Here is a 24644-nt window from a genome sequence, read left to right as displayed (position 1 = left end):
GGAGGACACAGACGGAGAGGAGGTGGAAGGGAGGCAGAGAAAGGCTTTTGCTCTACAAGCCTTTCCTCGAGTTCTACCCCATTGGCACACTGCCTCTATCAGGAGATGGGCTACTCAGAATTGTGTCTATATGGGAGAGCCTCAGGAGAAAGCTGTCTTCTGCCCCAGCGGGCCACAGAAGACACAGTTCCTGCAGCTGTGTTGTACATGTAAGACCTAGGGCAATGGTTCATCCTGTTCCTCTTGGGATGCCATGGTCCTACACACAGCTCCCACAGCATTGCCAGTAGCTCCTCTAGGTACCACACCCAAGATGTCAAGGGTCCCTGGGATACAACAGCCAGCCAAGAAAGCTCTGCAAGCACACCACTGCTTCGAGAAGAGTGAACTGGGCCTCGTTGTGGCATACCCTCACTACTGCATCCAGGCTCTAGGTGTCTATTACCAGCTTGCTCTGCTTTCTCTGGATCTTTTCCTGCGCTAGGGCAATTCTGAATGTGTCTCCTCATCAGGACATCGCGTGCTTCCCGGTGGCCGCGAGGTTACTCACTGCCTTCTGTTTCCTTATGCACACCCTGAAGCACACTTTCCACTCTGGTCTGCAAGCTGTGAGAAGTATGAGGGGGAATCTATGGAATCAGAAACACATCACTATGGCTGCATTCAGGTGTGCCCATTGGCTCCCACCGTGTCTCTGTGTGTGAAACTGTGGGTAGCCTCACTGGCTGGAAGGGATGGATACTGAACCTTCTTGGAGGCAAAGGAGGTAACTCAAACCTACAGTCAAAAGGACTGCCATGTGCCCGTGTATCAAGGAGGCCATGAGAGGCCTCAGAGTAGCATAATAGTGACACTGTGGAGCAAATCAGAACCCTGGAGTCAGCTGACAGGAAAACAATGGCTCTCCCACTAGCTAGCAGAAGGGCTCCTTTGAGCTATCCCTTTCCTGTTGGCGACTCACTGGCGGCAGTTCCTGTGCCTCAAGAATAAACAGCTATCACCTAAGGACATGATTATGACTACGCTGTGGGGTTCTGACCCACGCCACACCAAAGTTTCTGTTTCTGTGGGTCTGGGGAAGGTGGAGGGGAGCAGAGCTGCTCACTCTGCTCAGTCTAAGAAGACTGTCCAAGGAACTCTACAACCCTTGAAGTTTAGATTCTTCAACAGCGTCACCACATTCATCTACAGTCTTTGCTCAAGAGGCAAGCCCTTCCCTGAAGCACTTCCACCCACAGTCCACTGTCCTCACTGCACACTGCCTCAGGGCAAAGACCCCAAGAAGCCCCCATGTCTGCCTCTCAGTAGACTTCATTAGTCACTGAGATGAAGGAAAAGAATACACCCAAAGATAAGAAAAAAGGTTAGATTTCAGTGACTCAGCAAACCATCTTGGAATGCTTGGATTTCTGGTTAGTGTGTTTCCCCACACATCTACCGAGCTTGCTGCGACCTCTGAATGAGGTCCCCACACCACCTGCACCAGTCATTTGGGAAGTCTATTAGAACATGAAGACCCTGGGAGGCTCTAGCCCAGATCTACTCAACCAGTCTCTGAGAGTGGGTCCCCAGAGAGACCCTTCAGACCACAGATGACTTCTGAGCACATGCATGAGCACGTGCATGCATGTGTGTGTGTGGGCACACTGCATGTGTGCATGTCTGAGAAGCGTGGCTACAGAGCATGCCAGCACACTTCTCATCCGTGCAGTCCTAGTCCTTGCTGCCTGAGACGTTAGAGTCCAAACTCTCTTTTTATCCTTTGGTTCAGAGGGATTTTGTAGCTTTCATCTCAGGGGACTGAAATAAGGCAGGAGCAAAAGTACAGAAAACAAGGTGGAGGGAACTTTTAAGGGACGCAGCACTGACAAGCACCCTCTAGCCTCTGACCCGGGGACACGGAAGGACACATCAGGTAACCTGTAGAGGGCAGCCTTCTTGCAGCCCTGGGGAGAAACTGAGGCTAGGTAGTCAGCCTTCCTTGGAGCTTGTTTCTGGAAGGGCCACTTCCTTCTCTGCTGTAGCTGGGGTGGGCATGGAAACTCTGGGACGTGAGGCCAACAAGCCTCCTTCCTGGAGGGGAGGCTAAGTGGATATTCTGGACACTATCAATTAGAAGGAAGCAGAGTAGGTTCTTTTATCTAAGGCATTTCCTATTACTCTAGGTCATTAATAAATAGAACACATGTTTTGTGACTAAGTAGAGACAGAGACACAGGTCATTTACACCACAGCTTCTTAAACTGTGGCCCATGGAGGCTTGTGTAGGGAGGGAATAGGGTCACGATAAGGTTGGCAACAGTCACGGGTTTCTGAACACTCAATGGCCAAAAATTAAACCAAAACCAAATATATGGTGTGTCTGAGGTGTTTCAGGCTGTGCTCGCCCATGTGGCATCTTGTGGCTTCATGTGTGCCTGCACGGTTCTGAATACATAACACACACTTAGCAGCCTGCAAGCCATCATGCTATCTACGAACCTCAGCAGTCAGCTCAGGGTCCAGACTACTGCTTGCTATGAGGCAGTGACTTCTGCTGTGAATTACATGCTTATTGTAATGAAAGGTTCCTTATAGAAATGAAATTTTTTATTATGGAAAATAAAGGCTTTTAGTATTTCCCCCTCTACTTCCTCAGCCTCTAGGTAGCAAAGTGAGCTAATCTTTGGACTGTATTATTACAATGTCTGATTTTTTAAAATTGTTATTGGAGTTTGATAAACATTTGTACAATGAATTTTAACTTTGGATTGGGATAGAATTTCCAACAAATTCTGAAATGGCCCTAAACTGCTCCTTCTACTTGGCAGTCCATGATAATACAAAGCAGAGTTCTCAGCTCTGAAAAGTGTTGAAGCTGCTCTTTGTCCTACAACATCAAATATCCTGCAAATTAGTTCTTTATATAAAAATAAACAAACACACCCATATCATTAATATGCAAAGTTTCAGTAATTTTTAACAAAATAGTAAAATTATATATATATATAAACAAATAATTACAAGGAATTCCTTTGATTGATTATCAGGAAATGTTTGGGTTGTATACCTATTTTGCATGCCTACATGCCTAGGATTTCAGAAAAAGGTGGGAAAACCTTGACTTTGATAAAGTGTAGTCAGCCTCACCAAAGAGCACCAGCCCTCATTGCTTTGTAACAACAGGAGGTCATATCACCAACATGTCTGTAAGTAGAGAGAAGTTGCTCTTCGTGTGTTCTTGGCCATGGTTATATAAGGTTTGACAGAACCAAACTGTCCCCAGAACAGCTTTCTAGCTAAGGACATTTCTTCTGGGAAGAGATCAGACCCACATAACAACAAAAGTCTGAATCCCGGCAGGGCCTGTTTCTGATGAGGGACAGGGCTCCATTACCCAGAGGCCATTTATTGCAAGTTTATTTTATACTGGTGATTCACCGTGTTAATGATCTGTAGCAAAACTGAATGAGAATAGTGCTCCCAGGACCGGTGACTGTCCCCACACTTCAGAGAGAGTGGCGAGGACAGCCATCGAGGCAGGAAATGAGAGGCAAGTGAAGTGCAGCCCCAGAGGGGGGCAGAGGTAAGGCCATATCTGAGCCAAGAAGAGGCCTCGTGTGTAGGGAGGCTGTGGCAGCTGATGGAGTACAAGCTCCTATGAGGACAGGATTCCGGAGGATTACAGTTCTGTGTGGAGGGCAGAGGCACAGGTGCATGGGAGAGCGGAAGAGCTGGTGCCACTGGCTGGGAGGCAGGAAAACCACTACACGTCAGAAGTAACATGTTCCTTAAGGAAAAGAGAAGCCACCCTCCAAGCAGCTGCCTCCCTCCCTCCTCACCACTGGCAGCCTCACTCTCTGAAGGCAAGCTTTAGGCAGGCTTTCCAGGCACAGCTACATGCTTATCAACTTAACCCTAACATATCCACAAAGCAAACTCCCAGGCAGGTACTCTAATTATTTTCATCTTGTAGAGAAGAACACAAAGGCTTGGGGAAACTGAAAGTTTTTTCTGATGCTAGAGGTGGGAAACCAAAGTGCCAAGGTTTGCATCTAAGCAGCAAGAGTTTCCAAACTACTCTTAGCCCTAAAACTGTTCTGCCCAAACAGTGCAATGCCGAGAGGCTGAAGGATGCCAGCTGCAGTGCGTGAAGCACACAGATCCCTCCTCATGTTTAATGGAGTCCCTGAACATCCCACAGACAGCATCCTTACCTCTCTCACAGTATTTCTGCTCAAGACTTCTGCTACCTTGCTTTGCCCTTCAAGCTCAAAAGAATATTCTTCTGCTCAACTGCTCCCCTCCTTAAAAGGTCAACACAGAGCCCTGTACCTGACCATGGTGAAACACTGCCCAGACTTTCACACTTACCTCCCTCATTTCTGAGTCTCTCTTTCTCTTCAGGGTCTTCCCTTCCGGCCCCTACAATGCTGCACATCTTACTTATCCAACAACATTCTAAATGCCTTAGTGTGCTGCAGTCCCTGCCCAGACGAAGCCCAGTGCTTTGCTGTCTATGTTCACTATTAGTAGATTGTGAAGCAACAATTTGCTTTTGAAAAGTCATTCAGTAATGGCCAAAGAAGGGGCAAGGGTAACGCTGCTTCTTGTGAGCCAAGGACACAGAAAACAGACTCGTTCCTGTCAAATGGAGACAGCTGAACTTTCTTCATGGGGTGTCAGATCAGGAAGCCTCTGGCCCCCGCTCACTCCATGAACACCACTCAAAAGAATCAACTTATATTGAAGTCTTCACGAGTCTCCTGTCTAGTGCCTTCTGCTATGGTGCTGTTTTTACAGGTCATCAGCATCTCAGGACAACTGGGTTAGTTCTGAAGCCTGTTCCAGAAGAGTCCCTGTGCTTGGCCCCTATGCTTCCATGGCTGCTGAGACGTGAGTGTCAGAGCAGACGTGCACTAACTGTGAGGCTGGGTAAGCTGTGACCACTCTACTCCTAATCACCTTAGCTGGGTTATCTGCACATTAAGGGAGGTATATCTGTTTCCCTGCAAAACTCAAATGTGATAATGTGAGGAAAGAAGTTACACAAAGCCAGATAACAGCAGTTACTTAGCTGAAGGCAGCTGCTGAGGTCCAGCTGTTTGTGTCACCCCAAAATGTGTATGTTGGAACCTACTGCACAACATGATAGTATTAATGAGTGGGGCCAGGCCACTGGAAACCGATTAAGTCATGAGGGCTCCACCCTAACGAGTGGGACCAGAGCCCTTCCCAGATGGGCTCCAGCACACTTCCTTTCCTCTGAACTTCATGAGGATGTGCTAAGTGCCATCTGTGAGAAACATCCTTCCCAGAAACCAAATCTACCAGCACCCTGTCCGTGGACATAGTTCCCAGAGCCATGAGCAGTAAGCTCCTAATGTTTACACTACCAAAAGAGGGTTGTATTGTAGAGGCCCAAGTGACAAAAATAACACCCGCTACTGTTAATGCAAAACTCTTCTAGCATCTTCTCCACCAGACTCTTCCAAGACATCTCTATATGCCTTAAAAACTCTACTCTGATATCTATCTCCTCAGTTACCAAGCAATTTCCCTGAAAGGCCCTGAGATGTGTTCAATTTATATCTCAGCTAGTCCCCTCCCGAGACCCATGTCCTAACCCTATAGTCCCAACTCTAAAGGATATGTAGGGGCTGAGCAGGTGGCACGAACAAATGACCTGGATGGACACAAAAGGAGTGGCAGGCAGCAGTTAGCCTCTTGGAGCTACAGGACTGAGGCAAGCTGCAGAGCTCGGAGCCCTGGTGACTTTATTCTGGAGGATGAACGTAAACAAGCCATCTTGGTTTTACATGGCGCCTCACGCCTTTAGCACACCTGATACAAGTTCCTGAAGCTGGGAAGGCAGAGTGAAACGTTCTTGTGGCAGGACCCCCAGATCCTGCCCTGGCTTGGCAGCTGCTGAACGCCAGGCCTGAAAACTGCAATAGTGTGTTCTCTGGGGTCTTTTCTGCCCTCACCAAGCAACATGGAGCTTTTACGCTGTACTTACAAGATGAAGTTGAATAATGGATCCATTTTCTCTGTCCACTGTGAGTATAAGGAAGCTGCATATTGCTCACTTTAGTACCATGTGATACTCAGCTTCTTTGAGGTTATGCTCAGTAAAATGTTAGACTAAGCTGGGCATGGTGGCTCACACCTGTAATCTCAGCACCCAGGAGGCAGAGGCAGGAGCACTGCTGTAAGTTTAAGGTCAGCTGACACTACAAAGTTCCAGGTATTTCTAGCTTCAGAGTGAGACCCTATCTCAAACAACAGAAGAAACAAAGCTTATGAATGGAGGCATAAAGGTGAAGTGAACTGTTCTGTCAACACCTCTTTGTACTGACATCTATGTATACACCAGGATCTCTGACACTTACATTTCTCTCCCATTTCCAGACATCTTGAACCCCCCAAAGGGGCTCTGAGCATTTAAGGCATTGTAACAATTGATCCTGAAAGAAGAAAATAGCACTGTTAATATGAATACCACCTCATAAAAACAATCCAAGTGGTGTATATCATTGAGAACTTTTTCAAAGAAAAATTCATAATGACTTTGATTTTCTAGTCTAGTTAATGAAAGCCTTTTCAGTTGGGGGTCTGCTGTCTTCTGTCTTCCCCATCCTTGCAGAGGACACTTATCTATTACCTTGGCCCCTGAGAATAATAACGCCCTCCCACAGGGCATTATTTTTTTGTTCCTCAAGGGTTTACATGTTGACAGCTTGGTCCACAGGCTCGTGAAGCTGGAGATGAGGAGGAATTGTTAAAGGTGGAGCCTGGTGGGGGACTCCTTAGTCATGGGGGAGTTACCTTAGAAGCAAGGGATTAAGGTAGTTCCTGCAAGAGCAAGCCCCACCTCTGAAACTTGCTCTCTAGTTTCTGTCTGGCTATGTGACCTCTTCCTCCACCACGATCTGCCATGAGGTAACATTGCCAAGAAAGGCCCTGCAAAAGTCTGACCATGCTCACTGAACTAATTGCCTCCCCTGTAAGCTAACTAAAACTCTCTTTGAAATAAAGGTAGTATTTAGTGATAGTAATAAACTGAATTAACACAGGCCTCCTTATAGCACAGGTGGGTATGTCTTACCAAACTGTCCCAGCTTGCATTGCAGACGACACCATGAGAGCCTTGTTGATGTCATTGGTGAAGACGGCGGCTACAAGCCCAAAGTCAGAGTTATTGGCTCTTTCTATAACTTCATCCATAGTCTTAAACCTCAAAATTTCCTGAACAGGACCAAAGATCTACAACAAAACAGTATATGTAAAGATGAAAAGTGTTAAAAATTGATTGCTGTCCAAATGCTCTGGAAAGCTCAGGAAAGATGTGCCTATTGTGAGAACACCCACGCTACCTCCTCCTTGGCAATCCGCATGTCATCAGTGACGTTGGAGAACACGGTGGGCTCAATGAAGAAGCCCTTCCTGCCCAGGCCTTTGCCTCCACACTCCAGCTTGGCGCCCTCGGCCACGCCGCTCTGGATGAGCTCCAGGACCTTGTTGTATTGCTTCTTATCAATCTGCAGGAGAAATCACTCCATGACTCTCAGGAGGTCTTCTCAAAAAATGGAAACACACACATTCTCATGAACCCCTTTTCTGTGATTTTCTTCCCCAAATGTCTCTGTACCCAGTCAAATCATATGAAATTGATACTACCTACTAAATTTTGAAGAATGAAAACAGTGGAAAATTTGTATGATTGCACCTACCAGAGGAAGAATCCAAAGGACTCTAATGACTCTCCAACCCGAGAAACCAGGGCAAGATTTTTTTAGATGCCAGAGGCTTGGCTCAATGGTTATTCACAGCTTCTATAAAAAATATTTCTGTCCAGATGATAGTCAAGCAAATCGCATACTAACATAAAACAATGGGCTGCACACAGCCTCTCAGTAGTGCCACCTTAGAGGAGTTCCTGCTTTGCTTTTAGAGGAGTGAATTAAACTTCCTAAAGGCGAGATTCTTGGTTGAAAACAGAAGCCCACACGGAAGCCCATACAGCCATTATGGTGAGTGGCATAAGGCCCTGCATTCACCAGGCTTTCTTAGCCAGACATCCATCTTCTCACCAGGGTTCCCAGACCGAGAGGTGGCTTCCTTTATTAGAAAACCCATGCTTTGCAACCCAGATGAGCGCTGCCAAATTCTGACCTTGACTAGATTAAGACCCAGGTTTGGGGGCCTATCATGGTTACAGCCAGCCTGAAGTCCTCAAAGAGTAGCTTGCCTGTGCAGGAGGCACATTTGGGCCGTCTCCCCCCCACTGCACTGTGGGTGCAACACAGTCAGAGTAAAAGACAGCTACACAGCCAAAGAGAAAGCCAGGCCACTTCTCACTCCTGCATGTTACAGACTCCCGCAGGGCGACAGAGAGTACTTCTGGCAGCTGGTAAAGGGGGGAGGAATCTGAGGAGGAGAAATCCATCTTCCCTGGCCAGAGCATCTGAGAAGTGGCTAGAAGGGCTGGAGTGGGGCTACATTATCAAGATCCACCCTGCTGTACCCAGATTTGGGTTTTCCTGTTAAATCACCCCCCAAAGTTTAAAATAAATGGTCTGCAATTCCAATTCCTTGGCTCTTTGGAGGTTACGTCTAGTAAAGAGAGGCACTACCCAGAGCCTGCATCCTCGCCTGTGAAGATAAGGTTAGGAGTAGGGAGCGGCTGTCTCACTGGGCCCCATCAGCACGCAGTATGTATGCTAGCTCTGATTAAAGTCCAGAAGGGTAATGCTTACTGTTCCTTACCTGAGGACCCTGCTCAGTGGTGGGATCAAAGGGGCTCCCCACAATGCGCCTCTTGGCCCTTTCCACACTTCTCCTCACGAATTCCTCATAGATGGACTCCTCCACAAAGATGCGAGACCCTGCAGTGCAGCACTGGCCTTGGTTGAAGAACACACCCTGGTGAGCCTGCTCCACGGCGTAGTCCACTACAAGAGGAGGCATCCATGTTCTCAACACAGCCTTGCCTGTGGCCTGTCAAGGAGCCGCCCTCCTCTCCACTCCAAAGGTCCAGATAAAATGCTCTGCTCATCATAGCCTATGCCAGGGAGTAGCTCTGCACTGAGAACATGACTTAGCTGTGTTTGAACCAAACAATACTTACTATGTGAACTTGGACAATCTCACCTCATTGAGCCTCCTTCTTGTTTCTGCAAACAGAAGGACCAGCCCTCATCACTCATAACAGATTTAAATTTCACCATACAAAAGACCCAGGATGATAACTGAATCTTTGAGGTGATAAAGGCATGCAACGGAGACTAACAGAAGCCACCAGAGTTGACGGTTAGCACACCACACCTGAGTGTAAGAGCTTACCAACCCGTTCCAGTTTTAAGGAAAGCAGAAATGAGAGTTTTAATGTGGCCTTTTCAGCTTAGTGTGCTGGTTGGAAAGGTAAACATATATTCTATGCATTTGACCTGTGGGCTGCCCACTCAGGACTCCCAATCAACTGGATCATGTATGCTTAATTATAATTTTGGAGGTTAAACTGTAACAGCGGTGACTCTTTGCAGACACTACATTTCCTCTACATATGGAATGTCCCACAGCAGCGGGATAATTATTGCCCTGCCCACCCCCCCGCCACTTTCCGATGTCTTACACTTCAGGGTAATATTGATAAGTCTGTGTGTTGGCTGCTAGAGCACTGACTGAATCACAGGTGTGACAGTAAACTGCCTGCTCCTCAAGAGGAAGAGGCACAAGCTCTCTGACTTCTTTGAGGTTTATTTTTAACTCCATGTGGTGTTTCTGTGTGCATGTAGGTATGTGCACATGAGTGCGGGCTCACTGAAGCTTGAGTTACAGACAGTTGTGAGCCACCTGACTGGATGCTAGGAATGAGTCTCAGGTGCACTGAAGAGCAGCACATGCTCTATCCAGCCCCAAGCTTTCTAATCTTGACAAGAAAGCTAAGGTAAACTCAGCACACCCCAAGCTGGGACGTGGTTCAGCCAGCGCACGTTCTCTCTCTGAACTTGTCTCCTTGTGGAACTGAGAAATAGTGCTGCCTGGAATGTGTGAAGAAGAAAAGGATGACAAGGGGATTTGGGAATTTCATTCTGGAGAGTTTTTTGTTTTTTGTTTTGTTTTGTTTTTTAAGATAAGAGCACACAGACGAGGAGGTCACTTCCTGTGAGTGTCTCCTAGGTTACCAATCTATCCTTCTGGTAAGATTTGTCCCAATAACCAGAGAAGTTGACATGGGCTTGGGAAAATGTAGCCAGTGAGCTGGAAGCAGCGTGTTTTGTTGTTGCTTGTTTGATGATTGAACAGCCACTAAACCCAGGTGAAAAGTTCTACATCTCTTGAATCTGGGCAGAGACTATATGAGGAGTTAGAGTCTTAGAATGCTGCTCTCTCCACTGCATATTAATGACCAAACCATCACCTTCCTATCTCATTCTGTAACATCAGAGAATCCACATGGCCCTGACTGTTCAGTGGTTGGCTTGGTGTACTTTCTCCTATGTTAAATGATTGTCTCCTCCGAGTATTGTGATGCCCTTTACTTCAAAGATCTGACTCTGGATATTCTGTCGAGAATGGCTATATAGAAGAGGAAGGTAAAGGGCAGCATTCTTGGATATAGGTGAGATCTGTGGGTCACTTACAGTCAGCATCTGCAAAAATAATATTAGGGCTTTTCCCTCCAAGTTCCAGAGTTACTCTCTTCAAATTACTTCTTCCAGCTGCTTCTTGAATAAGCTTTCCAACCTGAAAGGGAGAGAATGAAAAGAGGGCTGGCACCTCTTCTACTGCTGCAGTCAGCGTCAAAGCCGGATCCAGGCAACAATAGGACATGGTAGTTAATTGATCCTCCAGGCAAAATAACCCCAAGGGACAACTTCTGTGGTCAACTTGGGAGGACAAAACAGAGGCAGCTGAGGATGGTTGAACACTTAACGCTGAAGAGGATGGGACAATGCTTTCCTTTCATCATGGAAGACACAGGCCAGATTTTGTTGGAGATAAGTGGTAAGCAACATGTGACTAAATGTTTCACTGCCACTTTACCGTTTTCTTTGTGACTCTAGCTTCTGGGGATAAGAGGCCAATTGACCTGAAAGCCATCCTATCACAATGAAAACCTGCTCATTTACCCCCCAATCACCAACTGACCTCACCTGAAAGCCATCATATAACAACAAAAGCTGCTCATTTACCTCCCAATCACCAAGCCTCAAACCTTGGCCTCTGCTGTCGACTAAAGTTAAGGTGTTCTTGATAGTTGGGAGTCTGTCTAACTAGTGTGATTTTATAAATGCTCATTCACCTAGAATTCAAGTGAACAAGAGGCAGTCAACAAAAATAACACTCGACACTAAGTAGATATAATAGTGCTGAAACTGTGTCAAATGGAGACAGGCTTGTGCCACAGAGATGAACATGCTACCTCAGGGGCTGAGGGTGCTCTCCGAAGACTGAAGCTACCAGAGTACTCCCGGCCTGCCTGAGCAGGACCAATACTCTCTGGGGACGGCATATGTCCACTCATTGATGGCAGCAGGAGAATAAAGGCTCTGTCCAGCACAAGACCTCTTTGCAGTGCCATATTTGCCCCACCATGCCAAATGCGGTGGCTAATGCTGTCAAGTCTGCACCATGATTCATCTTCCCTTTGGCAGTGGTCTCTGATGGATGTCCTGTGCAAAACTACACCTCAGTGATGGCCTCCCAGGGTCCACACGCAACACCCAGTATTACACTGCAGAACACTGTGTCAGGTAACCTATACAGGCAGTTTGGTACTGTGCTGAGGAAATGTTACTTGTATGAAATTCTACTGAGAAATAAGGCTTTTAAAAATCTAGACGACGAATGCTATGTTTGTGTTTAGGCCTGGTGTTCTAGCTGTCTTACTGAGACTGCTGCAGGATAATGAGTGGAAAGGAGTAGCTAAGAGCAATGGCTCCCAGCTAGACCACCTGGAGTTTCTTCATTGCCTCTGTACTCAACTGTGGGATCTTGAGAAATCTGGTCAGCTTTCTTAGCTTTGGTTCCTTCCTCTGTACATGGGGATATGACTAGCATCTACATAAGAGTGTATATGTGCCATGATACAGCGACTTAACACAGATGGCTCCTAGAGCCCAGCCTAGCACACTGTAAGTGCCCATATATCGTAACTCTACATACAGGGGTGAGGAGCAAGGAGGACCTGATCTTCTGAGTTCAATGCAGAGATATCCAGGTGGCTATAAGAGTAGGTGCCACCAGATTTTCCAATGCATGCCCTCCACAGATCTCCCCCACTATGGCAGTTACCTCAGGAAATGCCCTAGTTGCCAATATTGTGCATTAGTTGGGTTGAATGCCTTTGTGTTTTACTGTAATTCTGTTTCAGTATCAATTTTTAAAGAAAAAAATGGCCTCATTCTGAGGAAATGACCTTTTTGTCACTAGATATGCTGGCCAATGATTATTTTAATGTCTACAGTAACTATATAGTCAATGAACATCAGAGAAGAATAATTTGTTGTTTTCAGAGAGTCATATCTCCGAAAAACATAGAATTAGTTTCTTGTTTTGCGTAATGTTACTCATCAAGATGTAGAAAATGCTAAAGTCAGGTGCTGAATACTAAGGACTGACTTTGCTTCACCAGCCAACGTTCTTTGCTGTCCTTCTAGCTTAGATCTCTTCCACCTCAAGGCAAACTGTTTCCAAACAAGCAAACATGTTCTTTCTTTCCTGTAAGAAGAAAACATGCAGACACAAAGGCAGTCTCTGGCCCTCTGGTGGGACAGACAACAGCGTGAGGGCGATATTACAACTAGAGTCTGAGACACCAGGAAGGGGGAGGAGCCTATCTATGGGCAGTTCAAAAACCAGCCACTCTTCAGCTCCATGCCAGCTCCTGGGAGGAGTCCCTGAAGACTTGCCCATCTGAGACTACTTGCTCTGTGAGGAATGCCATGTGCTCAGCTCTCTCAGCTCTTTGTAATTGATGTGGGCACACTGTAAAGTCTTGGGAGATAAACAAGTCAGTGACTTATTAAAGAAGACAGTTACTGGAATTCATGAGCATGTCATTCTTGCTGAGCCTAGGGCAGACATTTACATGCCCTGACTCATTCATGCTGCCCAAAACCCCTCAAGATGTCCTACCTCATTCTAGAGAACACCAGGTTTAAGAGTCAGAAACTAATAAACATTAATTACCAGGTTACCTAGCTGGTCAGCAGGAGGCTGACTGTAAGGCCCAAGCTTAGGGGCCTGCCCACCCTTCCCTATTTTGTCCTCTATTTTTCTTCCTTTTCTATGTCACCAAGAATGGAGTGTGTGTCACAGACCATCAAATCTCATCACTACACTACAAACTGATGGGAAAGGAGAAGAGCAGCTGTTGTACTTAAGAAAGAAGCTGCATCAAAGAGAAACTATGGATTTTACACTGAGCAAGATGTTGAGCAAACGTTTAGGGCAGATAAAGAAAGTGCCAGCCCAGCTTGCGCTGCTTTTCTCCAAGCCTCATTCTCTGACATTCATCAGGGATGAATGGGCCATCAGACTGTTCCGTGATGTGTCAGGTTTTGCCATTGAGAATGTTGTCCAATGATTATTTTCATGGCTGCAGAAGCTATATAGTCCATGAACATTAAAAATAAAACTTCCCCTATGACAGCCTTTCCTTAGAAACCAAGATTATGCATGATAAATACTACAGGACAAATATGAGATGAATAATGCCTTTCCTCTTTGTGGACAAAGTTCAAGTTGTAGCTCAGCCTTCAAGAGATAGATTAGGCAGTGATGGGAGAACAACTTCCCTCTGGAGTGGTAGCAGAACAGAACAATTCTAGAAATCCACCTGCTCACAGACTACATTCACTCAACGTGTACTCAACTGCCCTCTGCCATGTGCAAGGCTGACTTAGTCCTTCACCAACACGGCATTTGCAGTTATAAAGATTTCCATGTAAACCTAGAAGGTGTCCTGCTAATGGGGCTGACTCTGCAGTACACGTTGATAACGTAATACTAGATCCACATAGATTAAACCACAGAGGTTCTTTTCCATTAATACAGTTCTTCACTACAACTAACCCAATCAGGCCACTTCGATCCTTCCCTATGGAACAGGACAAGGACACAACATTAACTGCAGGGTCAGGCGTCTTATGCCTACCCATGGTTTTCTTAGTTCAAAGATCCAACCCTCTTTGACAACTTCTCTTTTACACCGCCAACTCATTAGTTTTCTTTAGATTGGAGCATGGAGAGAGATTAAGTGGCCCCAAATGGGAAGTGTTGCATATTATCACTACTACCAAACAAAACCAGAATTAATGTGACCTCAAAGCAGGGGAAAGAAATTTGCTTAAAGTTGGAGTCCAGGGAGAACCTGTACTAAGATGTCTGCAGGCCAGGCAAACCAAGCTACAGGATTATAAACACAATTCCTTGGAAAGGTGTTGGATCAAAACCTATAGGGTTAAGAAGTCTACAAAAGAGTGATTGGAAACTTAAGATCAGCCCCCGGGTTGCCTGCCCCTGCTTAGGCAGGAGGTTTGGGTGTAGCTCCCCAGAGGTATGTTCTATACTCTTTCATACATGTCCAGAAACTGGGAAGTGCATGGTGAATAAAAGAGGCTTAAGGGTCAAGATAGTGGGCAAACTGTATGAAAGCCATGCCCATTTGAATGAAGTCAGTAATGTGTAGATGAAAAGAGAAAAATCATAGTTTGGAAAACTAAAGCTTGCATGTAGCATAGAGATCATAAGAACCTAGTTTTCAGCCCATCATCTTTTGCAATGTAAGAAGGTTTCATAGCACACTCTTACCACTCCTGTCCCATCCATAGGATGACATGCCTGGGTAAGTATTGCCGTATACAGGTTTGTGGAGTAGTTTGGTTCCTAAGGATTAGAAGTCCTAGGCTTGACAGGCATGATGGTCCACACCTTCAATGCCAGCACTGAGGACGCAGAGATCTACGTGATCTCTGAGCTTGAGAACAATCTGATCTATAAAGCAAGTTCCAGAGCAGCTAGAGTTACAAGGTGAGACTGCCTTTTAAAAAGAAAAGAAAGAGAAGTAAAACCCTGGGGACTATAATGCGCCCTTTTCTCCTAACAAACCTCAGTTTGGAACTGCCCCTTCCCTTCTCTGCTTTCAGCTTCTTCAGGTGCGGAATGAAAGTTCAACCCAAGCAGTAAATTCATCCCTTAGCTCTGGTTAACTGGAGTTAAAAGGACAGATGGGACTCCTGAGGCCTGTACCCACTCAGAGACTGTTTTTCTTGCCTTAAGGAACAGAAGTAGCTTTTCCCAAGAGGACTACAGCTTCCTAGAACAGTAGAAAAGCAGGCCTCTTTTGAGTTTCCCCACACAGCGCTCCCTTATGAAGGAGTAAATGATAGTGTCTCTCTCACATTGTTTCCTAAGGCTGCACTCCCTGCAGAGGCTCCAACTCTATCTGTGTACCCCAAGCAGGAATGGGTGGTGAGTGGGGCTTTGCACACATGTGTGAAACTGGGCTAATTCTCAGCAGGAATGCTGGCACAGACCAGCCCTGCCTCCCATCCTTGTTTGAATAGCCTTCAAGATTGATATGAGGAGTGTCCCGGTGAGAGGCACAGCACTCCAGAATTCTGTTCAGAGCAATGCAACAGAAGGGGAAGGTAATTTGGTTTTCAACAAAGAAAATAATTTGTTATCCAAAACAACAACAAAAGAACACAAAAGGCTTTTCCATGCCATTTTTACACAAGGTGTTTGCTCTCTCCAGTTTCTGAACTTGAGTAAAAATGTTCATGAATTGATTACCTTAATTAAGGTGATTCCCTTCTCAGAGGTCAGAAGCAGACCTGTACAAAAGATCTCAATCCACTTTCTGAAGATGCCAGCATTCTTTAGAGTGTGTTCATTTCTTAAACTAAACCTCACTACACTGACCCTGCTTCTTCCATCTTCCTTCTAAATTTTCAGGGTGTGCTTCCTTGTTTCCGCAGAAATGGAAATAGGAATGGCTAAAATAACAGGACGCAGGCGCTTTTTGTGTGTCCTTCTGAAATACCAAGAAGCAAACCATATTAATCTGTTTTGTTTTCACCAGAAAGAAACAGAACCAAGACAAGTTTGCAGTGGTAACAGCCGTTTCCAAGCACTGTCTGTGGAAGCAGATTGTAGCAATCAACACAACCATGAGCTTCTGGCCTTTGTGCCATGATCCTCACCACTACCCATTTCCCACTGGAGCCCCACAAAAACCACACACCTTTCCTGGAACAGCCTCTGCATCTCTGAAAAACTGCTTCATCTGCTTGGCAAGGCTTTCCTCCCTCTGAGCACCACGGAGTAGCTAGCTTTCTCTCCCACCTTCCCACAGAGTTTGGTGCCTTCGTCTCTCACCCGACTATGTTTTGCCCATAGCTCTCAGCCTGCACCTGCTAACCAGCTGCCGGCCTTCCTCACCAGACTGAACTCATGGGTAGGGGTTCTATGTGATTTGTGTGTGCATATGTGTATGTGTGTGCATGTGCATGTGTAATTTTTCAGTCACAATTGCTTAAGCAGTGAGCCTAGCTACTCATGAAGCCTCTGGAAGTGAGGGAAACATAGGTGAGAGCTGTGGGAAGGCCATCCCTAGCGGAGCTTTGAGCATCCCTCTTCCTGATCTTGTAGCCTCACCTCTCACACAGGGGATAGCTCACAGTTGGAAGACTGACCATACCTAGGAAGCTCAGGCACTCACAGCTTTTTCTGTGTCTGGGCTCCACCTCTGAGAGTGTACACAGCTCAGGCTTGAGGGCACATAGCTGTGGCTATTTTTCAAAGAGAACCCGAGTATTCAAATGTACTACCACCACCAAGAACCAAGGGACCAGCTGGGGACAGCTCATGGCAGTGTGGTTGCCTAACATGTGCAAAGCCCCAGGTTCAGTTCTCAGAACTGCAAAAGAACTTGGGACAGGGTGTAAAATAAAAACAAAAAAAACAAAAACAAAAACAAAACAAAATAAGCCAAAAACCCACCTTGGAGGACAGCTTCCATCTCTCATCATGGCTCCATTCTAATGTTACTGTTGACTGAGTGTCTTTTCTGCGCTACTTGTTTTCACACACATTATTTTAATCTTCGCAGCAATCACAAGAGGCAAGAGTTATTGCTCCATTGTACAGTTGGAAGAAAAGAGGACTCAACGAGGGTTAGAAACGGCTTAGTGACTGGCACCCATGGAGCGGCAGAGCCTGGACTGAACTGGAATGTCCACGGGAGCTCAGAGCTTTTGCCACCGTGCACTCCCTCTGCGGTGGTGGCTCCTGCTCTCTAATGCACCATGGTTAGGGTCCCTCTGCTATGCACAGGGTCTTATGGCAGCAGTCTGTTGCACTTTGCCATCTTTTGTTACATAAAACATTTTTATTTCAGATAAATAAGAAACAAGTCAGGGTTTGGTTTCTTACTTTCTTTTGGTAGAAGCATGATTTACTTGAGTCAGAAAGATGTGTGTCTCACTAACTAGCTGAGCTAAAGGGCTAGGCTTCCGAGGACCTGGTCGTTCAGCCTCAGCCTAGAGAGAAGACTGCTGCAGAGTCCTTGCTTCAACAAATGAGAGAGGAAACCAGAACACTCTAGCCAGAAAAGGCAGAAACACACTTCCTCTTATTCTTTCACATTCATGATTTAAGAATTTCTAAAAAAGAAAAGCTTTTAAAAAAAATTAAAACCTGTAGATTTGAACATTTTGTCATAGCAAACTGTTATTTTTTCATTTACAAAATCCTTTGATTCACTACAGGATTTTGCACAACCTTAGGGAAAGGCCTCTTTGCTGTTTAAAAATAAATAAATGAAGCTAAAACTGCCCCAGACCGCAACCTACCTACAACGGCGAGAAGAGAGCTGACCTAAGGCCTCACTCCAGCAGCAGTAATGGGTTTGCATCATCCAACAGGACAGTCACCCACTTGGGAAATGAAAGGAGAACCCCCTGTGTGAATTAGCGTCAGTGGTAACACAGCTGCTAGCTACAAACATTGGCTTGGCACAGATCAATCTGGACTCTCCTGTAGTTTGCTTTGATGGTCTCTACTATCTTGTTGACTAATGATGAAATCATGGTTTGTTAATCTAACTGAATGAAAAAAAAACATTATATCAAGCAAAATGCAAACTGTCTTCCCGTACTTTGTTGAGAATGTTTATTGACTCTGTTTATAAGAAGCCTTTCATATTCACTTATTAAATATTTACATGCATTGTTTATGTATTTAGCTGCATAAAGAGAAGTTAATCCTGCCTTTAATCTGAGTACTGTTTGCTTTCTAGAGACTTCTTGCTGAAGTAAAATGGAAAGCAGCCGCTTCAAGGAAGCTTCTTGTTTCAGATTGTTGCAAATATTTTGTGATGTGCCAACAGGTTTCCTCTCCTGGAAAAATCCTAAAAGAAGCCATGAGCAAATCTACTTTAAAGTGACATTTTTGATCTAGAAAAATCTATGTGATTTTCTAAGTAACCAACAAAGTTAGAAAAAAAGTAGATGATGAACAAATATAAAGTAAAGGCAGGTAGGGAAATATGATTGTGTGGTTTGCCTATGAGGATCCTCTGCTTGCTCACTATTACTGTGAATAGTCACAACTTGATATTCATGTTCTAGATAAGGTCCTCTGACATCTGCCACTGACATCATCCCAGAGAGACAATAAGAAGATACCTCAAAAGCCACAGAGCTGGTACTCCCCCAAATGAATGTAAGCCTCCCTTGAGAGATACCAAACGCATACGCCACTGGAAGAAGTTAGCTGTAACAGTGCACACTGGAGTATGGTTCTCATTGTGGTCCATGTTCCTACCAGTCAAGCATGTTACCGCTCTCTTTCTACCTGGCTCTCTTTCCTAAACTCTCCTGGCTTCCCCCGTCTTAGTTGGTATTCTATTGCTGGGAAGAGACACTGTGACCACGGCAACTCTTGAAGCATACAGTTTTAGAGGCCAAGTCCATTATCACCATGGCAGTGAGCATGGTGGCACACATGGCACTGGAGCAGTAGCTTAGAACTACAGCCTGGTCCACAAGCAGCAGAAAGAGAGGAAGAGACTGAGCCTGGCATGGGCTTTTGAAACCTCGAAGCCTGTCCCGAGCGACACATCTCCTCCAACAGTGCTACACCCCAATCCTTATAATCCTTTTAAATGTGTCACTCCTTAGTGACTAATTATTCAAATATATGAGCTTAGGGGGACCATCTGATTCAAACCACCACACTCCCCCTTTATTGCTCTTTCCCGTAGTCTTTCTCCACCTTTAAAGAGTGAGTGTTTAGTTGATGTACTTTCTCCTGTTTTCAATAAAGCTATTGCCATCAAAATCATATGGTGTTGGTGAATGCAAACACAGATAGAAACAGAATAGTCTAGAAAGAGTCAAACAAATAAGAACACTCATGCTTGAAAAGTACACAGGGTAATCCAGTTGAGAGGGGCATCTTTTCAAGAAGTGGTGACAACTACAGCCATTCAAGGAAGAACTCCAATCTTTACCTTTTAACAAACACAAAAGTTAACTCAAAGTACATATTCTTAAATGTAAAGCAAAGCCAAAAATTCCCACAGGGAGAAACAGAAGGCAATCTTTGAGGTCTTAAGTCAGGCAAAGGTTTCTTAGGATTAATGCCAAAAGCTTGATCTATAAAATAAAATATTGCTGGACTCGTTCTCATCAAACCTAAGAACATTTGTTCTCCTTCAAACTACTGTTAAGATGATTAAAGAGAGACAACAGACACAGGTTAAGATCTGCAAAGTATAAAGGATTTGTACCCAGAATATACAAAGAACTTAGAAAACTCAACAGTAAGAAAAATTGTTCCCCTTCCTAAGGGGCAAAGATTAAGAGAAACCCCACCAAAGACAGTGCATGGCAGTAAATATATAAAAGAAAAATGCTTAATAGTAGAAAATTCTAAACACAAATCACATTGATATTAACATCATCTAGCTATCTGAATGGATTAAGTTAAAAAGACAAACCACACCGAACACTGGTGAAGATATGGGGGAGGTGGAAGTATTTCCATTGCAGGTAGAAGTATAAAATGGTATGAAAACATCACCCTGCCATGATCTAGCCATTCCATCCCTAGGTGCTTTACACACACACACACACACACACACACACACACACACACACACACACACACACACACACACTGTGGAGGAGGAAGCAGGGAAGATTTGTACATGAATTGCCCACAGAGGTTTTTATCTGAACTAAGCCCAATATGGGAACAACTCACCTCAAATATTCATCAACAGTTGACAGGATAATCGAGTTGTGATCTTTCCATAAAATAAAATACTATTCAGCAGTAAAAAAAAAACTAGTAGAAATATACAGCAGCATGAGTGAATCTCAAATTAATTATTCTGCACGAAAATAGCTATTGATACTGCCTCTGCCCATTCATATAAACGTGTAGAAAATGAAATTTAGTCAAAAAGTATATAGTACCCCAAAATGTAGGGACTGGGATGGAGGGAGAGATGGAGACTACTTTATTCTGGTGACTGCATGTACTTTCTGACTGAGCTCGTGCTCATAGGTGGATGGCTACCCATGCCTGCCTTACCATGCTGTACACTTTACATATGTGAGACTTACTGTATGTAGAGTATGCCTCAGTAAATCTATTAGTAACAATATCCTAAGCAAGTAATATGTTATGGTATAGGTTAACTGTACACATAGCTCTTTATTGCCCTTTATGGAGTACTAACATGAAAATTACATTGAGCCGATGTGTCTGGATATGGATTTTTATTTTTATTTTTAAAGTAAAATAGGTGAATTAGGGACAAATTAATGAAAATATAATATAATGGAAACTAAAAGTAAAGTAATCATGGAGAAAAGTAAAAGAAGGTAAGTGAAAAACAGAAGTAAAACCAAGACTATATCAGTGCCCGGTAACCTGTGATTACTGGCACATAAGACAGCAACACTTAAGGTTTTCACTCCAAGAGAGTCACAGCACAGGAACTCACCAGCTCTCGCTGTGCAGCACTGGGTCATCTGGCGAGAGTCTGTGGGATGGCTGGCAGGGACACTGCATCTAGCAGACAGTGTGGGTGGTCTTCTAGTATGTACAAATGTCTTGTCTCTGCACAAATTCACACACTTAGCAGCATGGAGTTCTAAGTGGATGTGGAGTGTGACCCAACTAATGCAATCCAAGCGAACCAGGGATGACTCTTGAGCAGGGATGAAGGATTCTTAGAAAAGTTTATTAATAAGAGTTCCTAGACTCACTGCCAAGTCCAACTTAATCCAGAAGCTCTGGGGTGACATCCAGCAACCGGAATCTGAATGTATTCCCACCAGCACCACAAGCGATGTGTTCCTGAGCAACTGCTGAAAGCAATGACATCTACACTACATGTTCCTTCTAGGTCCCCCTGCCACAGAGCTTTATTTTGGCAAACTCTGGTTCAAAGAGTGGCCCCCACACTCTAGGCCACAGCAAAATCCTAGGTGAGTTTTTCAATGGGTACCAAACTCTCTCCCTGGGCTACATTCTAAATAGTGCACTAATTTACGTAACGGATTTTAGAGGGGTTTGTGCAAGCTAACACTCAGTCAATCTTCCAAAACATAAAACAGAAGAGAAACACACATACACTACTTACTAGAAGCCAAAAATATCTGTAAACTATTTAAGAAAGCCACAAAACAAATAAAAGGAGAGTGAACTTGCCAGGGGAGAGTGGGATTTAGCCTTCAACAAACATGCTCTGCAAATGGAAGTATCATACTCAACTAGTGTTTACTGAGACCTTTCAATGTGCCAAGCAATATGGGTGGACCTTTCAAGTGTGTTGTCCCAACCCACAAATAAGCCTGTACAGAGTTACTACAGGCCTGCCAAACATGAAAAATGAAGGACAGGAAAGAGGCCAAGATCACACATTGAGAAAGCTGTGTCCTAACCCTTGCCTGGGAGAATCCATTGGCCCTTCTTTTATACCATACTTCTTCAAGCATTGATTGTTCTATAAATGTCACTCCGAAATAAATAGGAAGCTGGTAGTGATGATGCACACCTTTAGCCTCAACACTCAGGAGGCAGAAGCAAGTAGGCAGATCTCTGTGAGTTTGAGGCCAGCCTGGTGTACATAGCCAAGTTCCAGGATAGCCAGGACTATACAGTAAGACCCTATCTCAACCCCATGTTCCCCTTTAGACACCCCAAACAAATAAACAAGAAAAATAGCAAATAGCTGGGTGTGGTGGAACATGTCTTTAATCCCAGCACCCAAGAGATGAATCTCTGCCAGCCTTCCTACAACTATAACAAGTTCTAGACCAGCCAGGGTTACATAGTGAGATCCTGTCTCAAACAAACAACTACAAAACATAGGAAACAGTGGTGACTCGTCTTCACTGACACTTTGCTAAGAACCAGGCCCCATGGCAAACATTTCATTCCAGTTTGTTTCTCCTTCTCAACCCACAAAGTAGATAAAAATCATCCCTAATCTACAGACAGGAAACCTGAGGACTGCAAAGGTTTCATAGTAACAAGTCTTGTGACTAAATTAATACAACTATACAGGCATCTAAATCAGTTGGGTTTCCCATACAAATCTGGCATATGTAATCTCAATTGCTCTTCTTAGTGTAATTTGAGTCCTATGTTTGAATTTCTTGCTGACAAAGTACAATGTTATCTGCTGCTTTCTAGAGAGAGCCAAAGGGCGCTGTGGTGATGGTGTTTCTTCTCTCAGGTTGCATCGAACACTGCTTCCTTTTCTAAGTAAAAGATCAAGGATTGTTAACTCATGCTGAACCAGGTTAAGTTCCTAAGTGAATACAAAATTCTAGAAGAGTTTTAACTTACCACAAGGCTAATTCAACCGACCAACAGCTGTTCAACTTGAACATGATCTTTGCTTGTTTGTTCCTGCATAGCTTTCCAGATGGAAATTAGTTCAGTCTAATCTGGCTGAGAACCAAAACCTGAGGACTAGGAAGATGATCTAAGAGAAACAGCTACAGAGGGAAACCTTGTCATTTATCTGCTCCTTAAATATGAAGTGTCCCAGCAAGAACTCAGAGGCCCCATGCCCACCAGTCACTAAGTGTATGAGACCCAGTGCACACCGGCTGGACCTTCAAGTGCGGGTGACATTAGGAAATCAGACATGCACTGACTCCCCAACAGGCCTCATCTGGTGTGAGCAGGTTTTAGGGTTATGTATGGCTCCCTTCCCATCTTTCCCCATCATCTTGAAGAGACTTTGTAGAACAGGCAAAGTCTATGGATTGGTATGTAATCTGCCATGTTGGAATTTTAAATGTCTGTCTAAAGTAGAACTGCTAGAAAAATGAAAAAACAAAACCTGCATGCTATTGGTAGGGAGCGTCAGAAGCTCACCCTGCAGAGAAGTAAACACCGACCTACGACAAGGTGCTGGTCCTGGCATGTGGGGTTGATCTTGAAACATGACTAACACCAGCACCACGGACTTGCACACTAATGGCAGGCAGCACATTACTCACAGGGGTCTCCAGAGCTGGGGTCTGTTCTGCCATGGTTTTTTTCTCACAATTTTATTCCCATAACCTGCATTCTCAATTTCTCCAAAGAGAGCAGTGGTAAGATTAAAAGGAAGGCATACCTAAATTCTTCCCAGGTGAGAGTACCAATACAAAATTAAGAGTTAGAATTATCTCTTCCTTAAACATTTTTATTATTGGAGAGATGGCTCAGTGATTAAAAGCACCGGCTGCTCTTGCAGAGGACTTGAGTTTAGTTTCTGTCTCAGAACCATCCCTAACTCCAGTTCCAGGAGACCCCTCTTTTGGCCTCTATGGGCATTGCATGGATATTAAGCACATTTGTTCATGCAAGCATATATCTATATCTATATCTATATATCTATGTACATATATATATATACAAACTAATAATTAGTATTTAAACCAGAGGTACTAAAAATGCAATCCTAATTTGAATTTTAGAAAAAACAAATTAGAACAATGGTGAGAGCTTTTCAGAATTAAAGAATTTAAATGATCTTGCCATGAAACAGTTTCCACTGAAATTTTGCATTATCTAAAAATTGTATTGTTTGAGAGCTGGGCATAGTGATTCACATCTGTATTTGTAGGATTGTCATAAGTTTGAGGCCAGCCTGGCCTGCAGAGTAAGAATGATTTTAAAAAAAAACAATAAATGAGGGCTGGAGAGATGGCTCAGAGGTTAAAAGCTTTGACTGCTCTTCCAGAGGTCCTGAGTTCAATTCCCAGCAACCACATGGTGGCTTACAACCATCTATAATGTGATCTGGTGCCTTCTTCTGGCCTGCAGATGTACATGCAGGCAGAGTGCTGTACACGTGATAATAAATAAATAAAAATAAAAAACAATAAATGAATAAATGAATACCCTCTTTGAGATGCTACTCTGGATTTTAATGAACCTTGCCAGCAGTCAGAAAGCAGCACAGTGCTGCCCGGCATGGGGCTCTGGGCACAGCTTAGTAAGCAATATAGCAGGGGTGAGTAACTTAACCTACCCGGCTGTGCTTAGCTTACCCCTGCACCTTCTGTGGCTCCTGACGTGATGCAGTAGGATGACAAGCACGTGGCTGGCATTAAGAAGTATTTGCTCAATCATTG

General features: G+C 44.5%; 1 protein-coding gene across 1 annotated transcript in view; it reads right to left on the bottom strand.

The window, feature by feature from the left end:
• Window positions 1–24644, bottom strand: part of ALDH1A2 (aldehyde dehydrogenase 1 family member A2) — a 79103-nt gene that overhangs the window by 3030 nt on the left and 51429 nt on the right. Inside the window, exons 8-12 of the mRNA XM_084782986.1 lie at window positions 10626–10728; window positions 8749–8933; window positions 7356–7520; window positions 7088–7245; window positions 6372–6446 (exon numbers count right to left, since the gene is read on the bottom strand). Coding sequence (XP_084639112.1) covers window positions 6372–6446; window positions 7088–7245; window positions 7356–7520; window positions 8749–8933; window positions 10626–10728 — 686 coding nt within the window. The remainder of the gene's footprint in view (window positions 1–6371; window positions 6447–7087; window positions 7246–7355; window positions 7521–8748; window positions 8934–10625; window positions 10729–24644) is intronic.

This window comes from Acomys minous (assembly GCF_964271855.1).
Source record: "Acomys minous genome assembly, chromosome: 5".
NCBI classification, from domain to species: domain Eukaryota; kingdom Metazoa; phylum Chordata; class Mammalia; order Rodentia; family Muridae; genus Acomys; species Acomys minous.
This window is presented reverse-complemented; position numbering and strand designations above follow the sequence as displayed.